This window comes from Tinamus guttatus, unplaced genomic scaffold (assembly GCF_059628265.1).
Source record: "Tinamus guttatus ecotype Peru unplaced genomic scaffold, ASM5962826v1 Tinamus_guttatus_pri_ptg000364l, whole genome shotgun sequence".
Lineage (NCBI taxonomy): Eukaryota > Metazoa > Chordata > Aves > Tinamiformes > Tinamidae > Tinamus > Tinamus guttatus.
In genome coordinates, this window is record NW_028288898.1 from 3,561,280 (window position 1) to 3,582,903 (window position 21,624).

The 21,624-nt window shown below is 55.3% G+C and overlaps 2 protein-coding genes across 2 annotated transcripts; one reads left to right on the forward strand and one right to left on the reverse strand.

The window, feature by feature from the left end:
• The first annotated feature begins 542 nt into the window (after positions 1–542).
• Positions 543–2,436, forward strand: LOC148593607 (uncharacterized). The gene is made up of 5 exons (XM_088530163.1): positions 543–623; positions 1,407–1,553; positions 2,092–2,187; positions 2,264–2,342; positions 2,417–2,436. Exons 1-5 carry the CDS (start codon positions 543–545, stop codon positions 2,434–2,436), a joined length of 423 nt encoding a protein of 140 aa, XP_088386289.1.
• Positions 2,437–3,712: 1,276 nt separating this feature from the next.
• THAP4 (THAP domain containing 4) lies at positions 3,713–21,415 on the reverse strand. The gene is made up of 6 exons (XM_088530263.1): positions 21,319–21,415; positions 19,567–20,723; positions 13,168–13,327; positions 11,934–12,043; positions 10,477–10,580; positions 3,713–3,832 (listed from the first exon to the last, which is right to left on the reverse strand). Exons 1-6 carry the CDS (start codon positions 21,393–21,395, stop codon positions 3,713–3,715), a joined length of 1,728 nt encoding a protein of 575 aa, XP_088386389.1. The 5' UTR covers positions 21,396–21,415.
• Positions 21,416–21,624: the final 209 nt, after the last annotated feature.

Genomic DNA, 21,624 nt, shown 5'->3' on the forward strand with positions numbered 1-21,624 from the left:
AGGGCGCTATGGGGCGGAATGGGGGGGCGCAGGGTGCTATGGGGCAGAGCGGGGAGGGTGCTATGGGGCAGAGCAGGGGGGCCGCAGGGCGCTATGGGGCGGAGCGGGAGGCACCGCAGGGCGCTATGGGGCGGAATGGGGGGGCCGCAGGGCGCTATGGGGCGGAGCGGGAGGCACCGCAGGGCGCTATGGGGCAGAGCAGGGGGGGCCGCAGGGCGCTATGGGGCGGAGCGGGGGGGCTCGGGGCTCCACGTGTCCCGGCGGGGGGGCAGCCCCTCCCCCCGCACAGGGACCTCTTTGTCCCCGCGTGTCCCCGGTGCCAGGCGCGGGGGGGCGGGGCCAGGAGGAGCGGGGGGCGGGGCCAGACGGAGAGGGGGGCGGGGCCAGCGCGGAGAGGGCGGGGCCAAGCCCTGAGGGGGCGGGGCGATAAGGGGAGGAAGCTGCTTTGAGGGCGGGGCCGGAGTGGAGGGGGAGGGCTTGGCGGCGCGGGGGGCGGGGCCAGGTGGGATTTGGGGGCGTGGTCGGAAGGTGGCCCCGCCCCCATGGAGCAGCCCGAGCCCTCGCGCGGCTGCGACCCGAGTGCTCTGGGCAGCGGCCGGGGGCGGCTCCTGGCGGCCGAGCTGGTGCGGGGGCGCTGTGGGGCGGCTATGGGGCGGGGGCGGCTATGGGGCGGCTATGGATGGGGGCTATGGGGCGGCTATGGGGCGGGGGCGGCTATGGGGCGGCTATGGGGCGGGGGCTATGGGGCGGCTATGGATGGGGGCTATGGGGCGGCTATGGGGCTGGGAGGGTGCTACGGGGGGTGCTATGGGGCAGCCATGGGGCACTATAGGGCTGGGAGGAGGCTGTAGGGGGGCGCTATAGGGCTGGGGTGTTATCGGGCTGCTAAGGGGGGCACTATGGGGCAGCTATGAGGGGCCTCTATAGAGGGAGTGCACTATGGGGGGCTATAGGGCAGCCGTGGAGCACTATAGGGGGCTTTATGGGGCAGCTACGGATTGGGGGAGGCGGCTATGAGGTTCAGTGGGGCACCTATGGGAGCACTATAGGGCTGGGGGGGCTTAGGGTGCTGGAACACCCATGGGGCTGGTGGGTGGGCCCTATGGGTTGCTCTGGTCTCTCTATTAGTCCCTATGTGTCTCTCTTTGGGTCCCTATGCAGCTTTCTAGTCACTCTATGGGTCCTTGTGGTCTCTATGGGTCTGTCTGATCTCCCTCTGATCTCTGCGCTCTCTATGGGTCTATGGGTATCTGTGGGCTCTCTGTGGGTCTCCATGGGTCCCTGTGGTCTCTCTATGGGTCTGTATGGTCTCCATGGGTCCCTGTGGTCTCTCTATGGGTCTGTGTGGTCTCTCTGGGTCGCTGTGGTCTCTCTATGGTCTCTCTATGGGTCTCGCCGTGGGTCAGGCTCTCTCCGTGGGGCTCCTGGGGCTCCTGGTGCCCCCCGGCGCCCCCACCCTGGGCCCGGTCCTGCTGCAGGTGCTGGCGGGGGGGGCGGCGCTGGGGGGGCACCTGCTGCGCCCGCCCCTGCACGTGCCCCACGGCGCCTGCCTGGTACGCGCTGATGTCACTGCTGACGTCATTGCTGACGTCATCGCGGAGGGGCGTCGCGACACCCCTTCCCTCTCCCAGTCCCCCCGTGACGTCCCTGACCCCTAAGTGGCCCCTCCTGCCCCATAGCACCCCCCCCTACACCCCATGTGCCCCATGTCCTCCCTGGTCCCGTATGGCAGCCTGACCCCCAGGTCCCGCCCACAGGTCCCCCCCAGTGCCCCACAGCACCTGCCCCTACATCCCATGTCCCCCCACGTCAGCCCTGACCCCCAAGTGCCCCCCCAGCGCTCCTATTGCCCCACATCCCCTAGTGACCCGTACTGCCCCGCCATGTCCATAGTGACCCATCCTGCCTCCCCACGTGCCCCTCTGGCAGCCCTGACCCCCAAGCACCTCCTCATGCCCCTGTGCCCCACAGCACCCCCCATGTCCCTCCTGGAGCCCTAGGGCAGCCTTAAACCCCACGTCCCCCAGTGTCCCACGTCCCCCCTGCCCCACACGTGTCCCCTCGCCCCACACGTGTCCCCGCTGCCCCCAGGACGTGCTGCGCGCGGCCGGGGGGGCCCTCGTGTCGCTGGCGGCGGCGCTGGCGGCTCTGGCGGCCTCTCGGGACGCGCTGGCGGCCACGACCCTGGTGAGTGACACCCCCCGCCCCACACTTGGGGGGCAGGACCGGCCCCCCAGGTGATGCAGCTCCCCCCGCCCCATAGACCCTGGGCCTGGTCCTGGCCGCCCTGTTCGCCTTCGACGCCGTCGTCGCCGTCCGCGGCGCCATGGGGATGGGCCAGGGTGAGCGCCCGGATGCCAGGGCCCCTCCCCGCCGGACGCCGGGGCCCTTCTGATGGGGGCTCCTTCTCTTGCAGAGGACGCGGAGGCGACGTAGCTGGAGCAACCCCCCCGCCGCCCTTAAAATGGGCTCTGATTGGCCGGATTTGGCCTTGTTTATTTCAGTGGGGGGCGGGGTCTGGAGGGGACATGGGGACACTTTGGGGACATGTTGGTGACACATGGGGACATGTTGGTGGCGCCTAGGGGATATGGGGACACGCTGGGGGCACGGTGGCACCTAGGGACATGGGGACATGTTGGGGACACGCCGGCACATGGCGTGCCATGGGGACACGGTGGTAGCACACAGGGGGCGCAGTGGGGAGGGAGGGCTGCGGCCGTGGCGGCTCCGCGCCCCCTCAGTGCACACAGAGGGCCTTGTCTGGGGGCCCGGAGGCGTGAGGGGTCCGTCCTCTGAGTAATGAGATGCTAACGAGATGCTAATGATATGTTAATGAGATGCAAACATGGCCAGCGCTCATTGGGTGTTGCGAGGGAGCGGGGGCGTGGCCAGAATAAAACAGAGGGGCCTGAAGCCGGAGTCTCGCGTGGCTAACGCCGGATCCCCGTCCGCGGCGCTCGGCTGCGGATCCGCCCGGCACGCGGGCGCTCCCGGCGCCACGGCCTTCCCGGCGGGGCGATTCCCGCGTCCCTCGGCGAGGAACCTCCGCGCTATTGGGTGGGGAAACCCATTCCCGCTCCTTGGGGCTGCAGCCGCTCCAGCGGGCGCTTCCTTGGAGAGGTTTGCATGGAAGTCCCTGCTCTCCAGCTCCCACTTTGAGCCATCCCAACGCGGGACGCACGGGGCCCAAATCCAGCGCTATCCTGGGAGCCAGAACTCCCCGTCGCCTTCCGTCCTCACGAGGGAGGGCAGCAGGAACCCGCGCCAGCGCGGCGGGCAGGGATTCCCCGCGCCCTTGGGAACGTCCTTCCGAGCTTTGCCGCTGTCCCGGATCCCCGCCGGGGCAGCGGGGGACGCAGCCCGCGGCAGGGCGCTCCGTCCCGGCGCTCCGGGCGCTCCCGGGATCCGCTCCCGCCCGGCAGGACCCGGCGTTCCCGTCACGGCTCCCGCCCGGCAGGACCCGCTGCTGCTCCCGGGGCCTTGGTGGCCTCACTGGGGCTACGGAGGGGCCTGGAAGCCCCACGGCCTCTGGAATCCCCTCCACGGCTGCAGCCGGAGCAGCGGGACGCACCGACCGCCCTCAAACGCAGCCGTAAAAATAAAAGCTTTTTATTTTACTGTTTTTTTTTTTTTTCTCTCGACGTGGCATCCCCGGGGGACGCTCCGTGCAGCGGGGGCGGCTCCGGGCGCTCCGCGCCGCGATGCCGCCCTACGGCGTCACCTTCTTGTAGGTGATGTGGAGGTGCTGGGTCATGGGCTGCGTCGGGGTGGCCATGGAGACCGTCTGCTCCAGCTTCCCGTCCGAATTGAGCCGGAATTTTCTGGTGATCTAAAGGGATCAAAAAAAAAAAAGATAAATATATAAATATACATTCCAGCAGACAGCCTCTGAGTTTGGAACGCTGGACACGCAGAGAATTAGACCATGGAGAGGTTTTCTTGTGCTTTTAAACCATCTCCTGCCCCTTCAAAGTTACTCCCGTCACAGTTGCAGCAGGAAACGCTCCTTCCAGCCGGGATTCGCGCTGTGAGGCCGAGGATTGCAGGTCCCATGGGTTATCCAAAGCCAGGAGGGTTTCCTGGTGGAGCGGGGTCGTCACGCACGGGCCCCGCTCGGGCACAGCCGTTTCCGTGGAAAAGCCCCCGGGCCCATGGAGCAAGGCCAAGGACACGATGTGCACGGGAAGCACCGACCCCCTGGGATGGCCCCAGGGCTCCACCATCCGGGAGGTCTTTTCCAACCATCCGGGAGGTCTTTTCCGACCCCGATGGTTCCGCGGCGGCTCCAGCCCCGGGGACGCTCCCTGCTGGGGAACGTTCCCAAGTGGCCCAAGGGGGTCCCCCCGGGCGCAGGACACGGCTCCGGCTGCCCCGAGCGGCGGGGACGGATCCCGCCGTGTCCCTGCTCCGTGTCCCGGCGCCCGCTCCGGAGGGACACGGGGCTCGGGAAGCAGCCGCCTCCTGCCCCCCGGCCGGGCGTGAAACCCCCGGGAAACTGGAGCGCGGCCGCACGGCTGGAAAACCGGGAGCTCTGCAAGGGGACGGCGGGGCCCGGGCTGGAACAGCGCCCGGAGCAGACCCCAGCTAACGAAACAACCAAACCGAACCGAACCAAACTGAACCGAACCGAAACGAAACAAACCGAACTGAACCAAACTGAACCTGCTCTCGGTGAGGTTCCCTCAGGGACGGTGCCCGTCCGTTGCACACACACGCACACACACACGCACACACACACACACACAAGGGGCACGGGCAGCAGCGCTGGCCGCACACTCGGGTCCCGGCGCTCTCCGCTCGTCCCGTCCCCGTCTCCAGCCCTGCCCGGACGGCCCCGCTCCGGCTCCGGAGCTCGGCCAGGCATGGCCCACAGGGCCGCAGCAGCCAACGCCGCCGCCGCGCGCGGGGACGCGGACACGCGGGTTTCCCCTTGTCCCTGCTGGTCTGGCTGCGGCCCCAGGTCTCCTGCCCGCAGGGGCCGTGTCACTTTGCAGTCTCTGCGGGTAAACGATGCCGGGAGGAGCGCACGGGATTCGCGCTGCGATGAGACCTGCAGGGAGCCGGTCCGCGGGGGGACACAGAGGCTGCCCTGGAGCAGCGGGGAAGGCGACGGCCGGGCTGCTCTGTCACTGTCACTGGATCTCTGGGAAAGAAGAGGGCGACTCCCCTCTGCAAGGAGGGGCAGGCACCTCGGGACGGGTACAGGGACATCCCCAGGGTAATGCAGGGAGGAATCACAACGGTGAGAGCTCCCATGGAGCCCAGCGTGGCTGCTGCTGCAAGAGACAACAAAAATGTTCCTGCAGGAGCAGTAACAAGAGGAGGGCCAAGGAGCATCTCCATCCTTTATTGGAGGTGGCAGGAACATTCACCATGGACAAGGCTGAGGTGCTTAACGCTTTCTTTGCCTCAGTCTTTCACACCCAGATCAGTTATCCTCAAGGTCCCCTGTGCTAGAAGACACCTACAGTGAACAGAAACCCTCCTAACCCCCCATGGTGACCTGCTAGTCCAGCTGAGCACCCACCCACACGGCCATGGGGCCGGACGGGACCCAGGCCAGGGCTCAGGGCAAGCGCTGGCCAAGCCGCTCTCCATCTCATCCATCAGCACAGGAGGCCCCAGCCCTGCCAACGTGTCCACAAGAAGGGCCAGAGGGAGGATCCGGAACCACAGGCCTGTGGGGCTGACCTCAGTGCATGGAGAGCTATGGAGCAGATCATCCCGAGGCAGGTCCCGCCTCACCAGCCTCATCTCTCCTACGACCGGGCGACCCACCGGGTGGAGGAGGGCAAGGCCGTGGACATGGTCTACCTAGAGTTGAGCAAGGCCTTCGACACAGCCTCCCCTGCCTCCCCTGGGGAAGGTGGCACCCACGGCTCTCACAGAGGTGTTTTAACATGGTGACAAACTGCTGGATGGCCGGGCGCAGGGAGCGGTGGGGAACGGAGCTCATCCCACCGGTGACCGCTCACGAGTCGTGTTCCCCAGGGCCCGTCCCCACCATCTCATGGTGATGATCTCATTGATGATCTCATCGTACTGATGGTCTGGGTGAGGGGATTGAGGGCACCCTCAGGAGGTGACACCGCGCTGGGAGGAGGAGCTGATCCATGTGAGGGCAGGGAAGCCCCACAGAGGGATCCGGACACGCGGGATCGCTGCGCTGAGGGCAACTCTGGGAGGCTCAACAGGACCAAGGGCCGGGTCCTGCACCTGGGTCACAGCAGACAGGAGGGTTTAACGGGTTTGGTGCTGAAGGGTTTGCAGTTGGACTCACTGATCTTTAAGGCCTTTTCCAAACATAATGATGTTATGAATGTGGTAACTTTGAAGGAGGAGAGAGTGGCCGGTGTTCTCAAATATCAGCAGATATTCCTTAAAATGTAACCGTTTTGTCCTCAAAATAATCTCATACAAGAGCAGAAAAAAAAAGGGGTGGGGGGAGACCCTCAAATAAGCCCTATCTATAAATGCACTTTTAGACCTCCGTTTAGCATGTCCAAAGGTACCTGCCTTCCATCTCCTTGTCTGCCCAGAAGGGCTTTAGAAGCTTTGGGGAGCTGCTTCTTCCCTTCATCAAACATCCACAACGCAGAGGTGGCACCGATTCCAGGAGAACGTGGATCATGATGCAGGGAGATGGCTTCATCAAAACCACAGCAAGGTTTGGTTTTCCTCTGTGACAGCACTGAAACTCTGAATCTTTCACAAGAATGCCTGCTTTGGCAGCTTCCTCTCATTCCAGGAGCACCAAGGATCCTCTAATGGACAACTTAGTACTTTGGATACAGTCACCTCTGCTATGGAACCAACCAAGTCATACCAAAACTTTGGTGTCTGCCCCGTTTTGCATGCCCTAGCACCTTGTAAAAGAATGCTAGAATAGATGCAGGTATAAAACAAATAGAGATGCCATTTAAAATCCTTAGAAAGGTAAATTGATGCTTCTAACTGAATGCAGGATGTGACCAGGAGAACATCTGCTACAGCAACATGCACAGAACCACCCAGGCCCTGCGCTGCCTGCTAGGATGCAGCTTTACAGATTCCATGGGCTACAAATGAACGGACTCACTCCTTAGGGAGTCATTAAGGAAAGCCACAGTGGGCAAGGATGAGATGGGGCAAATCCTCACACTGCTCAGGGTCCACGCCTCAGCATGGAGCAACAGGAGCTGCCCGTGCCCCAGGACCACTCACCACAGCAGCTCCTGGTGTGACAGGTCCTGCGCTCCCAGCCAAAGCCCTCAGCTTGCTGCTCAAACTGCTCCAGGCACCATTTACTGCAGCAAGTCCCCAGCCCGGGGCAACGCGGTGCCCGTCGGGTAACAACATCTGAAAGATGGAGTCAATATCGTCATCGCTACCAAACGGAGAAATATAAAGAGGATGGTTCTCCGAAAAGTGAGCTTGATTCCAAGATGGTTCCTCAGAGAGGCGAGCACCATCAACACCCGAGACATGTAGAGACTGTTGCTGCTTACAGAGGAATGAGGAAATATGGAGCACTAGGAACAGCAGAGCGAGGAGGAAGCACCTCTGGTGCTACTGCTGAGGGACAGGTACTGGTTAGCTCCTGCACAAGAGAAGTGCTGCTCTGGTGGCAGCGGGCTACATGCAACAACAAAAATTATTCTGTGGTGTCTTCTTCACAGAACATTGAATATTAGAACAGTTTGCTCAGAGTCTCCATCCTTAGAGACATTCCAAACCCATTATGCACATGGTTCTGGGCAACCTGCTCAAGCTGACCCTGGCTCAGCAAGGTGGCTGGACCAGGTCCTCAGATGTTCCTTCCAACCCAAACTGTTCTGCAATACAGAACAGTTTCCACCGATGACAGAAACAGCAGCAGCCCCTCTGGGGACACCCTGGGTCAAGAAGCCTCTGCTTCCCACAGTCTGGTATCTGAGGAACAGCAGAACCCCCAGGGGCAGTGTCCCCTACAAACCTGGGCTTCACAAGCTCCATTCCATAGGGTAATTCAGGCTGGAAGAGACCACAGGAAGCCTCTTGTTCAAACCCTACTCAAAGCAGGGTCGGCTCTGAGGTCAAACCAGGCTGTTCGAGGTTCCTCCATCCCTTGAAAAGCTCCAGGGATGGAAATGGCACAAGCCACTCTATTAACTGACAGTCCTCATGGGGGAAATTTCTCCTAACACCCAGCTGGCATAAATCGAAGTGAGAAGTTACTGTTTCTCATCTTCCTGCCACACACACTGTAAACAGCCTGGTTCTGTCTTGCTCACAACCTTTATAGGTACACTTAGAAGCATCAGTATGCCCGGTCTCATGGGGATCCACACTGCAGCAAAATGCCTCAACAGACAAGGTCTGGTCAGACCTAACACTGCTCCTACACTCCCTGCCCTGCTTATCTTCAGCATCTGCAGGCATGAGACAAGATCTGAGAACTACTCATTCCTCAGGGAAGTGAGAACAGCCTCCCGTGCTGCGACCGTGCCGTATGTGCTACCATCCACGGCCTGGGCAGGAAGGTGCTTCCCCTGGGAGCTGCTCCTTGTGGCTGGTGAGCGTCCCCACAGCTCAGCAGGGCCGACTACTTGACATCCCCTCTCATTTAACACCCTTGTTCACCAGCAGGAGCCTCCTAGCTGATCATCACCTGCAGGATGGGGCCTGAACTGCCCTCAGGTACAAGGTGAGCACTGGTCCTCAGCTGTGGAGATCCTCTCCCTCAGCCTTCAGCCACAAGCAGCCTTGGTGCTTTTAATGAAGGACGACATTCATTGGCTTCTAGCCACCTCCTCCTCCTGTCAATCCATCTTCTACCATTTCAGATTCGGAGTAGATCTATATACAATGAGCTGGTTCATTATATTTTAAAGTGGCTCTAATTAAGGGTTCTGATGACTTGGTGATACCCACAGTGTCTAATGACTTTGTTTCATGACAGGTAAAGGAGGCACTATGGGTGCTCCTTGGAGGATACAAACCCAGGAACATAGACCATACACCCCAAGGAAGCCAAATCAGGTGTGCCTTTCCAGACTGGGGACATTCTGCTGAAACAAGCAGCTATGGGAACAGTTTTGTGAAGCAGATCCCATGTGGGAGCACACTGATGACCCTGGCTGCACCTGCACAAACTTTGCCCCCAGTAATCTTAAGGAACATAAAATCTAGGCTGCAAATTTCAGCTCTGAAAGACAGACTGAAACAATGCTGTACTTGCTGTTATCAGTAGAGAGCCTTCTCTCTAAGGGCCACGTGCCACCCTTGAAAAGTTACACTGGAGACATTATGAGAACACACAGAGGCAGCAGCACACGAGTGCCCGTCCTACGTGACGGCTCACGAAGCTTCCCTGACCCAGCAGCTTCTCGGCCGCTAACGTGACAGCCAGGATCCAGCTGTGGCCTCCACACACCATCTCACAGCTGGCTCTGCCACATCCAGCTGTGCCAACACAAGGGGACGTGGTGGATGAGGAAAGGAGCAGTGAATCACACACTCCTCTCTCCTCTAAACTTGACATTACAAGAAGCAGCTGAGAAACGTCAAGAGAAGTTGGGGAGAGAGGCAGAGAGTTATTTGTTTGCTTGCTCTTAGGTAGTTGCCCTTCAGTTGTTGGTGTGATTGTCTTTGAAAGTCTTGCTCAAATTCCAGTGAATAATAAAAAATATATATACTAAACACACACACTAACAGCAAAAATAAAACACCCACTAATTAAAAAAAATATGCCCATCTTCTACCAGCTACGAGATCAGATCAGCAGTTTAAAGTGAAGGAACCAGGGTTCATTCTCTGGCTTATGGAGCTCCTATATGTCCTACAGGAAACTACTGAGCTTTTAAAAATGTGACCAGTGACATTTTATTCAAAACCAAACCAAACCAAACAAAAAAAAAACAAAAAACAAAAAAACACTTTTTTTGTTAAACAGGGGAAAAATAACTTTCTTGGACAGCAACAATGGGAGGCCTTGAGAGCGCTGAAACTCAAGTGAAAGGGAAAAAAAGAAAAGACTGGAAATGTCTGGGTCTCCCACCTTGAATTTCAGGCAAGTGTTACTAAACATCCTAAGGAGAGGTGGTGCTGTACACACTTCATGGGCATGCCCTGTTACTGTAATCAATGCAGAAGCCCAGCATCAAAAACAAGACACCACTGCCACACCACAGTGTTCAGAAATTTCCCTTCCGTTGCTCCCTGCTCCTGCGTTCTGCTGCAGTCAGGATCCTGGGTTAGGTGGCTCTTTGGTCTGAGTCAGTAGGGCAGCTTTTTGTTTTAACGAGGGATAAGTCTGGTCCCTTCTATACTTTTAATCTATGAAGTATTTTCTGAAGCTTGGTGGAGAGACCATAAGGAAGGATGCTGCGCAATATTTTCACGAGCACCTGGGGGCAATGCACACTTAGAGCATGTTAATCAACCCACCTTGTCAACCAGACACCTTCTGGGGCCAGTACAACTATGTGAATTGCTGTCTGAGTGTGTACTCACTTGCTCCACATGAGGCTTCTTGGCAAAGGAGATCCTGGCTATGGAGTGAGAAGCTATAGACAACTCCTGTCCATTCACCTCCCCTTCTTCCACCTCCACAAGACCTAATAAGAAGCAAGATCATAAGCATTAGGCTACCAAGGTTAACTCACAGTGTCATAAGTATCAAGCTATGTAATCCTAGTGTAAGCTATAAAGATAGCTGACCACCACTCTCCTTGAAAAACAGTTTTATTTGACCTACTATAAAACAACTGTAAATCCAGCTTCAGAAAAGTAATGCTTTCTGGAAAAATCATGCTAGACAGACTTACTCATACAGAGTGGGATAATTACCACAGTTAAATTGGCAGTGTTCCCTTCAGCATCTACTCTGTAGCCTTAGATACCAATTTGTTTAGCATCAGCTGGGGTTCAAAATTCTTTTGCTTCTGATAATGAAATTCCCTCTTACTCAGTCCCTGTGAGCTGTATAACAAACACACCAAGATGTTACTTCCAGACAGTGGGAGATTCTCCTAGTTCAGCAGCCACGAAGGATCACCACACTCTTTGTCCATGGCAAGGCATGAGGGAGGCCACCACTCGCAGTGCTGCTTTGGGCAGTGCCGCAGTGTGGGCTGAGCAGGGGACTGTACCATGCTGAACACTACGGGATGGAGAGGCTGCCAGGAGGATTTAATGCCACCACTGTGACACCCTGTGAGGGCCACAATCTCTACGCTGAACCACTGAATCAAATAAAATTATGATGTTAAAGCTCATTGCAAGTGGGAAGTTAAATCTGACCGTGCTTAGAAGGACCTGAAAGTGGGCCAAACATGAGAATAGCAATAGAAGAAGACATGACAGATGAGCTCATGAACCAACATATTTACCTCTCTACTTCTACCACAGGGTCTATCGTGGTCAATTCATGGGAACAGGCCATCCTATCTGTGCTTGTTCCTCTCCCCAAAAGCCTAGGGTACCATGAAGGCAATGAGAACATCACCGACCCCTTTCCATCTGCCACCATCAGGACTCCTGCCTCAAACTGCAATTCTTGTTGCAAATTGTGGCTTTTCTGGTTTACAAAGTTAAATCTGCAATACCAATGTAACATTTTAGAAGAGAATACCCTCCCCACACACAGATCTCCCAAGACGGCAGCGTAAGCTTTACTGTGATGTTTTGGTCCTTTCGTGTCACAGAAAGCTAGCAGGTCAAATCCCCTGGGCAAAGGCCTGTAACCAGCCTTGGAACCCAGCACTCCTGACATGACCTCATTAATACCAAGATGGGGAGGCTGTTCCTTGATGCTGAACGCACAATTAAGATAAATGGAATGAAACTCTTAGTGAAGACCGGTAATTTTCTGGAAGTTCATGAAACGACACAGCAGGATAAGGACCTCTGCCTTTTCCCAGAGATCCCAAGCTTAGGCTATGAGGATCTGTAGGATACTGGGTTACTACCTGTGTTCTGGGCACTGATGAAGGCCACCTTATTAGTGTCAGGTTTGAGGCGGATGAATCCACATTCCCGGTGCATTGGCTTCCTGGTGTCTGGATGGAAGGCATTGAACCTGAGGAGAAGTCACGACACGAGAACTGCTGTAGGGGTTCACTGAAAACAAGTGTCCAGCCTGGTTTCACCTCAGAGAACATGCTGGCTTACTCAACCACACCATCACCCCCAGCACCTAAATGAAGAGTGAGAGACTGAGCAGACTGCAAGGCTGGAAGACGTAAACACGCAAGAGAGCAGCTCCCTTACACACACAACTAGTTTTTATAGCTGGAATTAGTTATTTAAGAGCTGGCTTGAGGTTTTCTACAGCTCCTTAGTCTTTCTAACAGTTATATGGGAAATTACCCTTGGCAGTTTGACCTTCCCCCAGTGCTTCAGGCATGCTCTGGGCAAAATATACCCTTCCTCGAGGAAATATCTGGCATTACAGTATCATCTTTATTCACTTTCTAAACCTGGCAGCTTGCTTTCCTGGATATAGCTTCCTGCAGGCAGTAACAGAGCAGACTTATATCTGTCCCCTTATGAAAGAAAAGAATCCATCTCCTATGCTTACTTATTCTTTGCCAGGCCTAACTCTACACAAGTGTCTGCAATCAAGCAATGTCTTAGATACACTACTGGCAGGTCAAATACCCATATACTTTAGCAGATTATTCTATTGGCAATTTATTTATTCTAAAATAATCCCTCTTTTCATACTACTTTTCACGAAATTGCCCACTCCACATCCTTTGGCAAGAAAGGAGACAGTCAACCTCAGTGCTGCTGCTAATTCCATACGTGGGAGTTCCTAATGCAACAGCAGTTCCTACATGCTGTTGTCCCCCTCTACAATCATGCATCCCTGTGTAATCCTCAAAATTGGCAGGCCACGAGAAGACTACCCGGTGCAGTAAGGTCACAGCCCTGATCCTGGACACTTGCATCTGCAGCAAAGCTGTGAACTCATTTTTGGAAAGCTCAAGCATGTGGAAGTGTCACCCACTGCAGGTGCACAGCTCAGAACACAAAACAGAAACTCAGGCCACCCAGACAGATCTCATTGCATCTTCACACCTGGTAGAGGAAAACTGGTGTACTTTGCAATTTGAAGTGCAAAAAGCAGCCAGTCTCTCTGGATCCATACCTACTGCAGGCCAAAGGCTGCTGCCAGCACTGGCAAGGCCCTAGACTTACGAGAAGTTCAGCATGGGCTGCCCCACGTGGGAGATGTGCACTTCTTCCAGGTACTGAAAGGGCTTCATGGTGGGGAAGGTGCCATCTCCGGGGGGATCCGAGAGCCAGGTGCCCAGCATCCAGGAGAGGGGCTCCATCACAGGGTTCAGCTGCGGCGTCTCTGTGGAGAGAAAGGGAAGGATGAGGAAACACACGGACCTGCTCTCCCCAGCGCGCTGCGAGCTGCTCTCACGTGGGTGCAGAAAGAGCAGGGAGCACCTCGGGATTGCTCCGGAGCATCAGCAATGGTTTTACCCAGAGCAATCTCATACACGAGGTCAAACAAGCAGGCAGGGAAAGCAGATACTTCCTCAAACTTGCTCGTGGTCTCACTAACACCAACACGGGGAACTCTTACCTTTCGCTCCTATCTGGAGTGCCAGTTTGGAGGGGTATCTGCCTCCCATGCACATGCAAGGCAAGAGAGAAAAGCTGAGCACCAGCTGATAGCTAAACCTCCAATGCTGTGGTCCAGGATTGCTCCAACACGGAGCAGGCACCGTTTCTGGTTGTTTTGGAGGCCAAGGGAATGAGTCCTCACCTCATTCTCAAAAGAAAAGCATATTGTGCATATATATATGTGCACATTCATATTCAGCATGAATGTAATGTTTTTAGTAAGTTATGCTATGCAGATGACTACAACTTAAAGGACGTCCTCCCCTCTATAACGTGAAAAGACTTGCGTGTTTTTCCTCACCTAACAATACAGAATCATGGAATCATTACGGTTGGAAAAGACCTTCGAGATCATTGAGTACAACCATAAGCCCCTCAACACCTCCCTGCCTGCTAAACCATGTCCCCGTGTTCCTCACCCACGCGTTTCTTGAACACTGCGAGGGACGGTGGCTCCACCACTTCCCTGGGCAGCCTGTTCCAACGCTTGACTGCTCTTTCCATGTAGAAATTCTTCCTAATGCCTGGCCTGAACCTCCCCTGGTGCAACTGGAGGCCGTTTCCTCTTGTTCTACCCGTAGTTATTCTGGAGAAGAGATCAACCCCCGCCTCACTACAGCCTCCTTTCAGGTGGTTGTAGAGAGTCATAAGGTCTCCCCCCAGGGCCTCCCCTTCTCCAGAATACATAACTCAGCTCCCCTGGCTGATCCTCACAAGGTCTGTGCTGCAGCCCCTTCACCAGATCGTTGCCCTCCTGTGGACACACTCCAGCTCCTCCACGTCCTCGTAGTGAGGGCCTGGAACCGAACACGGTGTCCAGACCCCTCCGTAGAGCCCTCCTACTCTCGAGCAGACCAGCTCTTCCTCCCAGCACGGTGCCGTCTCCTGAGGGTGCCCTCAACCCTCTCGCTCAGACCATCAATAAGGATGTCAAGGAGCAGCAGCCCCAACACTCACACTGCTTGCGGCCGGGCGCCAGGGGGTTTCTCTCCATCCACCAGCACTCTGGGCACGGCCATCCAGCTGGCTCTTCACCCATGGAAGAAGATGCCTGTCTAGATATCACCTAGTAAAAGAATAAGCTACCTGTCCGACTGGTCCAGGCATGGACACAGCTGGGTGGAAAAATCAGGACCCGAAATGGTGATGCAGTGAGTAAGAATTTGCTTCATCAGTCTGAGATCCGGCCTGCGCAATCCCAAATCTTGGGCTGAAAAGACTGAGCAAGGAAGGCAAATAGGGAGCCCATATTTGGGATAACGGAGTAGGGAAGCCCCAGCAAAGGAGAATTCCCATTTCTGTTGTACACTGTCACAACAGAAAGCAAGTTTAAGTCCAAAATTCTGCCCACGTCAGAGAAATGTTGCTAATAACCCTTCATTAGCCTGAAGTTTTCTGCAAGGGAAGCGACAAGGGAAAAGTGTGAAAGCTCACAGCAAAACTGGCAGAAAACTTCCAGCACCAGAGCAACCCTCGTCAAGAAACACCCTTCCCATCCTGTGTTTCCTTCCATTTTCCCCGCAGTTAGGGGAGGCTCTCACAATGTGCTCAACAAGACCCTGTGTTTCACCGTTGCCTCCCTCCCAGCCGCGTCGCGGCCAACGTGGACAGCAGCCCGTTACCTCCCGGGGCTGCAGGGACCTTCCTGCACGGATCACAACATCCGAACCCAGGGATTGCTGCGAGAAACCCCGTTCTCCGCAGGCCACAGAGCCTCCCGAGGCAGGGAACCAGCCTGTGGAAAAGCTCATGGAAGCTGCAGCACGGGCTGCTGCCCTCTCCTGGCTGGCCTGGCTCCTTTCCCCTTCAACAGACGATGGCAAACTCGATTTTGTTTTGCTTGCCAATTTGGAGGCGTTTCAGGAAGCGTCAAAACAGGCAAGAGAAACGTCAGTGACCAGTGGATAGCTAAGGCTTGGTTTGGGTTGTCCCTTGGAAGGGCCGTGGGCTGCAGAGCACTTCTTAAGTCACGGTGGCTCGGGGGTGCTTGAGAAGGCAAAAAAATAAGAACCAAATCCAGCAATTTGCAGAGCAAGAGAACCTGCCTGCCCTTCTGATGTCTGGAGCTTCACACCGACATGGAGTCCCGCAGCGTTGCTGCTCCTGCACCCAAAGCCACGCGGTTTCCCTGCTGCCTAACGAAAAGGCCACCACACTGACTCCATGGACACCCTGCCTAAGGAAGAGGCTTTCCCCCCTGCCAGATTCTACTTTTTTGAAGCCAGCAGGAATGCTCGAGACTGCCAACCCTTTTACAAAAGCCACCTACGGTTGGCCCAGAAGCCCAAAAGTTATGACAACAGGAGGAGGAAGGAAAAAGCCACAACCACCCAGCCCCTCTGCCCTCACAGGTGCCGAAGCACCGCAGCTGCCCTCTTTGCTTCAGGAAAGCAGGGGCTGAACACGCTCCTGGCAAGGTGCACAGGCCATCCACTGCCACCCCAGCAGCAGGGCCCAGCCACGTACCTGCTGCCATGCACAGAAACTCCTTTTGCTTCCACGTGAAACAAGAGTAAAAAAGGGAGAAAAGAGACCCCATACTGTGCCAGGAACAGGAAGCAAACACGCAGGGAGCTGCAGTGCTGCCTCTGCATTCTCGCTGTTCACGAAGCGCCTTCCCAACACACAGGGTCTGCAGCCAGCGGCCAGGCATTTCCCTGCTCAGGGGGGTCCCGATAACCAGCACGCCCCTGGGAAGGACAAACTGCCTTGTCCTGGGTGCTCCTGCCACGTTTAAAGCACAGGAGGTGGCCACTGCCCTTCTGCAGTAACGTCACCTTTTCCACTCTGCCAGGGCTCTCCCACTTCCAACACCTTCCCGTATTAATGTAACCACGAGCTGGGACATTCTGCATCTTTGTTTCTATCTATCTTCTGTGGGAAAATGTATCTGCAAACACTTCCAGAGCTCTCCTGCAATACAAAACATGGGAAGAAAAGAGCAAAAAAAACAAAAGTTTTCAAAATCCTGCACTACTATGGAAAAGCAAAGCGTCCCAAGGCAACTTTACCTCAATATCTCGTTTGCAAACTATCGTGTTCGGGGTTTTTCCTTTGCTACAGGTGACTTTCTGCTCGCTGCAGAGTTGAACGTGGCAGGAGGAGCCCCCCGGAGCAGAGGCTGGCGGGATCCGCGGGCTGCCGATCCAACGAGGGCTCCCAGTGCCCGTGTCCAGGCAGGGACCGCGGCAACTCCCACCCGGGAAACCCTCCCGCGCTGCATCCGCGCGAAGCGGCTCCGCTCCGCGCGTCCCGCCACCCAACCAAGGCCCCTCTCCATCCCGACGGGAACCGCGAGCCCGGATCGCCGCAGAGGCACCGGGGCCCTGACCCTGCAAAAACCCCACGTTCCACAACCCTTACAGCTACCAAACTCTGCCCTCGCTCAGCTGCAGGAGCATTAAACACAACCAGACTTCTGCAAGAGGTTGTACGACTAGCAAAAAACAAACCTAAAAAGGAAATATTTTCCACAGATCCTTAGCAAAACCCTAACAACTTTCCAAACAAACCCACTTTAAAAACACCACTGCCTTTAAGATGACCTTCAAGAAAACAAACATGGAGATTGGAAAAGGCTCCCAATAGGTGCAAGCTACCACATTTTAAGAGCTTTACCTCTCTAAAACACATATAAATGCACATATTTGTATCGCATGGACTCGTACCTGTGTTGGCTGCACTGCTGGCCATAGTTTGCAGTTATTTTAGCTCGGTCCAGCTCCCTAAGCACCTTTGCTGCCAGAAAGTGTTTTTCACTGCCTGCGAAGGGCCATTAAGGAAGTGATCTCAGGATCGGGCAGGAAAGTTATCCAAATGCCTGCTGGGAGTTGTAGTTTTAAAAGAAATAACTAAAAATCCAGTGTGTGACAGCAATTCTGGAAAAAAGGCAGCATTTCTCCTCAGCTGCAGCACGGGGGGAACGGGACCCCAGCAGAACCAGACGGTCGTTCCTGCCTCGGTATCCTGGTCTTGGGAGGACCCATTTCTCCTTGTCCTGCCGCGTACTTCAAGCCCAACCACAGTGTTTCTCCACCTTTGATCTGCGGACATCAAAGGTGGCCCCTGAAAGGAGCAGGAATGGTTTCCCAGGCAAGCAGGAGTTGGGCACAGGAGGAGCCACGGTGGAAGCAGCACGGGAAACATCCCGGGGATATTCCCAACACCCTGATCTCCTCCAGAAACGCCGTATCACTGGCTAAAAGACTTTTATCCGTGCAAATTTTCCCAGGACAACAAGTCATAACCGTGGAAATGATGGATTTCTACATGTCTGTCTCCAGTTTTGCTGACAGAAGACAGCAGAAGCAAAATGTTGATAAAAATTAATTGATTTTTGACCTTAGAAAAAAGTGTAATTCTTATGTTCTCACAGATCATACTGTTACAATTCTTATGCTCTCATACATGTAGGTATAAGAACATGCACCTTCTAAGGGAGGAAAAAGACCCCATGATGTCTACTCGAATAAAGAAAAATATCCTTCAGCGCACTCTTTTTCTGGCCAGTATTTCCCTGTAGGTATTCCCACAAAGCTACACACACACATTATATTATATAAAACAATTTTAGGTCACCATAATTAGCATATATACCTATGCTAATTATATATGTGTGTGTTAGCATATTATATGTGTGCATATATATTAGCATGTTAGCATATATATACATATGTACACATACACACACACACAAATATATGTAGGCAAAGTATGGCAACCTAAAATTGTTGTTAGGGATTTCCTTGGCACCAAAACAGTATGAAAATGCAGACCAGGAGGTAGATGTAAAAAGACTATGCCAGTTCCACACAGAACTGACATACATAAGTAAAGCCAAATCTTTTCCCTTCTTCCCAAACCAAACTGCACGTTTCCTGTGCCTTCCTGAAAGACATGGGAACATTAAAACCCATGGAAAAAACATTGCAGGGGGGGGAATCGAGCTGAAAGAACATCAAGTCCATTTTGAATCCGACTGAGCTCTTCCCCAGGATGAAATTCCGTGCCTGGAGTCACTGCGTAAGTTTTATTACTTGTGAGCCAGGTACAATCAATGACTCCTTGAAAGAGGAAGGGCTAAGGCCCCGTTCAACTTTGTCATAATAACAATTTCTATGCTATCTTAACCCTCTGCTTTAGAGGATCTCTGCTCTTTCCCCACCAAGGGAGAAGCCATGGCCCATCTCTTCCCCCTTTCTTACTCATTTCCTGACTTCTTCCACCTTTCTGGGAAGGAAACGATCAAACCGCATGGAACTATTTCAATCAGGAAAAATATCCTCAACAGGTACGACACGCCTGTGGTATTTTACTCCTACTACACCGCTTAGTTTTCCTATATCCCGCATGGCAGATGCGACAGAAGAAAAGACTGGAATTTTTCTTAGATCAATATGGAAAACCACGACGGGTTTCCCACATACCTTCCGGTCCGGTCATTAAGACATTGGTGACTTTCACAGACGTTCTCCAAAGATAATCAAATTATAACAAGTGCCATCGAGTCACAAAATGAACAAATCAAAGTAACAAGCAAGGGAAAAATGAAGCATCATCAGAAAACTTGTCCTTAACACTGCGACCTGACTTCTTGCTCCCCATCAAGAGCTGCCCAGAGAAAGCTTATGAAAATGATGCACGTTATATCTTCAGCTCCAAGGAGGCAGAGTGTGGAGAGAGAAAGAGAGAGAAAGAAGTAGCAGCTTTTAATAGACTATGCTGGGGAAATACATAATGCTGGGGAAAAAAAAAAAAAAAAAGGCTTTGGGGATATGAGAAGTGCCAGGTGTGCCCAAAAACAATTTCACCTGCGCCCGTTGGTCAAATAAAAGCTGCTACTTCTTCCTCAAAAAGGCATATCCACCACCTCGTTATTGCTTCTAACTTAAATGACCTCTATTTTTTAAACAAAAAGAAATCTGCATTCTGCCTCCATGCAAAGATACTGGAGATACTGACCACAGTCCTGTGACAGCAGACTGTTCAAGTAAGGGAAGCTGATCCTCTTCAGTTCATCTAGCTTCTCTTTCAGCTTCCTGACCTGGCTGTCCGAGCGGCTGATCCTCTGCCTCAGCAGTTTCAGCTCCCCGTTCTTCTTCTCCACCTGCTCCCGCAGGCAGCACACCTGGCTCTTGCTTTGCCTGGAGGAGAAACAGTACGAGTGCAGCGAGTCGATGAGCTTGCACGCTCCCGACGCCGACATGATCACCTCGTTGATGGACATGGGGTTGGCGTCCGTGTCGCCCTGGTGCCCCACGGCGGCCTCCGCGGCGGGCTGCGGGGTGAGGTCCGCCGGGGACGCCGACAAGCTCTGCGCGGGTTTCTGAGGGGTCGCGGTCAGTGACGAAGTAGGGGAGCCTTCTGCCAAGGTCTTGTCGTGTCCCCCGAGGTTGCTGCTGCAGCTTGGTTCCATGTCCCGCTTTGGCCTTTTCCTTTCCAGCTGCTCCTTTGGGAACGACGGCCTCTCCCTGGCGTGCTTGGAAGAAAAGCTGTAAGAGTGGAGGGAGCCGATGAACTTGCAGGCGCCGGGCGCGGGAGGCGTGAAGTCGTCAGCCAAAATGCCGCTCCTGTCCGCCAGCCAGCTCCCTGTCCGCGTGCCTCTGGGACAGTCCTCCATGGAAGCTCTCTCGGGCTTTTTCTGAGGACCCGTCTTTGCAATTAAATTATCCCCTAAAGTCCTTCTCCGAGGCCCTTCCAGCTGGCTGTAGATGCTCTCTTCTTTCTTAGCCATCGGCCCCATTTCAGCTTGCAAAGTCGCCTCCTCCATCTCTTTAGTCCCTTGCATCACCATCAGGTCCTGGCCAGGAGAGGACGTTCTCTGAACTACCTCACAGGCTCCTTCCCTCGACCGGTCTCCATCCTGCAGCGCTACCTGGCTCGCTACTTTCCTTCTGCTTCGGACATAATCCAGATTGTCGTCTTTCTTCTCCGCAAGCTGGAAGATGGTAGGGACGGCGGTGGGCTTGAGCAGGCGGTGCTGGTCCTCCAGGCGCTTGGAAAAACTGTCTTTGGTGAAATGCTCGCTGCAAAGAAACGAATACTTAGTGGGAGTCCAGTTGTCCCTCTGAACCGCTTTCAGCCACTGAATCAGGCGCTTCGAGTCCTTTAGCGGGAACCTGAGGGGCAAAACGAAGAAAACGAAATCCTCAGAAGATGAGCAGCGTCCCCGGAACCGTAAAGGTTTGTGCCACTGGCTTGTACGGTTAGGAAGTGCAAACCCTTCCACGTGCTAACAGGTTAGGCCCGTTTGGGGGTTATTTCACTAAAGTGTTGCTGCCCGTTCCCTCTGCACGGGGCTCTGCGAGAGGGAAGGGGCCGGCGGCTTCGTCTCCCGCATCCCCTGCCCGGGATGAGCTCCTGCGCTCATCCCCGCGGCCAAGGGCGCGCGCCCGAACCGGGAACACCCTGACCCGCCGAACACCATTCGGTTTAAAAAAAAGGATTAAAGGATTTTTGACACATTCCATTACGTGAGGTGAAAACTCCCGGAGTGGCGCTTTGGTGCCCACGAGCCACCCGTCCACACCCGCAGCAACGCGAGGACCACTCACCTCGGCCACCGCGATTGAAATTTAACTAGAACTCTTTAAAAAAAGGGGGGGAGCACGTAGGGATTGCCGCTTCGCGGGGCAGCGGGCTGCAGGCCGGGCCGCGCCGGGGCCTCGGCGGCGGCTCCCGGGGCCCGGGCAGACAAAGGGCGGCCGCGCTCACCTGTGGAAGGAGACGGCGCCGCGGTGCGCCTTGCCCTGCCGGTTGGAGCAGTTGGCGGCGGCGCAGCAGATCACCATGGCCGGCCGCGCCGCCGGGCCCGGCGCCCTCCTCCCCGCCCGGCCCGCCCGCCCCCTCCGCGGCCCTGCCCGCCCGCCGGCGCGGGCGCCCGCGCAGCCGTACAACAAGATGGCGGCGCCGGGTCACCTCGGCGGCCCCGCTTTCCCTTGGGGAAGGGGGTTTCTGTACGGCGCCGCCGTCAGCAAAAGATGGCGGCCGCCGCTAGGGCGCCGCCATTTTGGCCGAGGC

Coding starts and splice junctions, on each gene's coding strand:
- LOC148593607 (XM_088530163.1), top strand. CDS start 543: ATGGAGCAGCCCGAGCCCTCGCGCGGCTGCGACCCGAGTGCTCTGGGC. Junction 1,554..2,091: donor TGCCCCACGGCGCCTGCCTG/GTACGCGCTGAT, acceptor CGCTGCCCCCAG/GACGTGCTGCGCGCGGCCGG. Junction 2,188..2,263: donor CGCTGGCGGCCACGACCCTG/GTGAGTGACACC, acceptor CCCGCCCCATAG/ACCCTGGGCCTGGTCCTGGC.
- THAP4 (XM_088530263.1), bottom strand. CDS start 21,395: ATGGTGATCTGCTGCGCCGCCGCCAACTGCTCCAACCGGCAGGGCAAG. Junction 13,328..19,566: donor TCTGCTGTCACAGGACTGTG/GTCAGTATCTCC, acceptor TTCTCTCCACAG/AGACGCCGCAGCTGAACCCT. Junction 10,581..11,933: donor CATCAGTGCCCAGAACACAG/GTAGTAACCCAG, acceptor GCTTCTTATTAG/GTCTTGTGGAGGTGGAAGAA.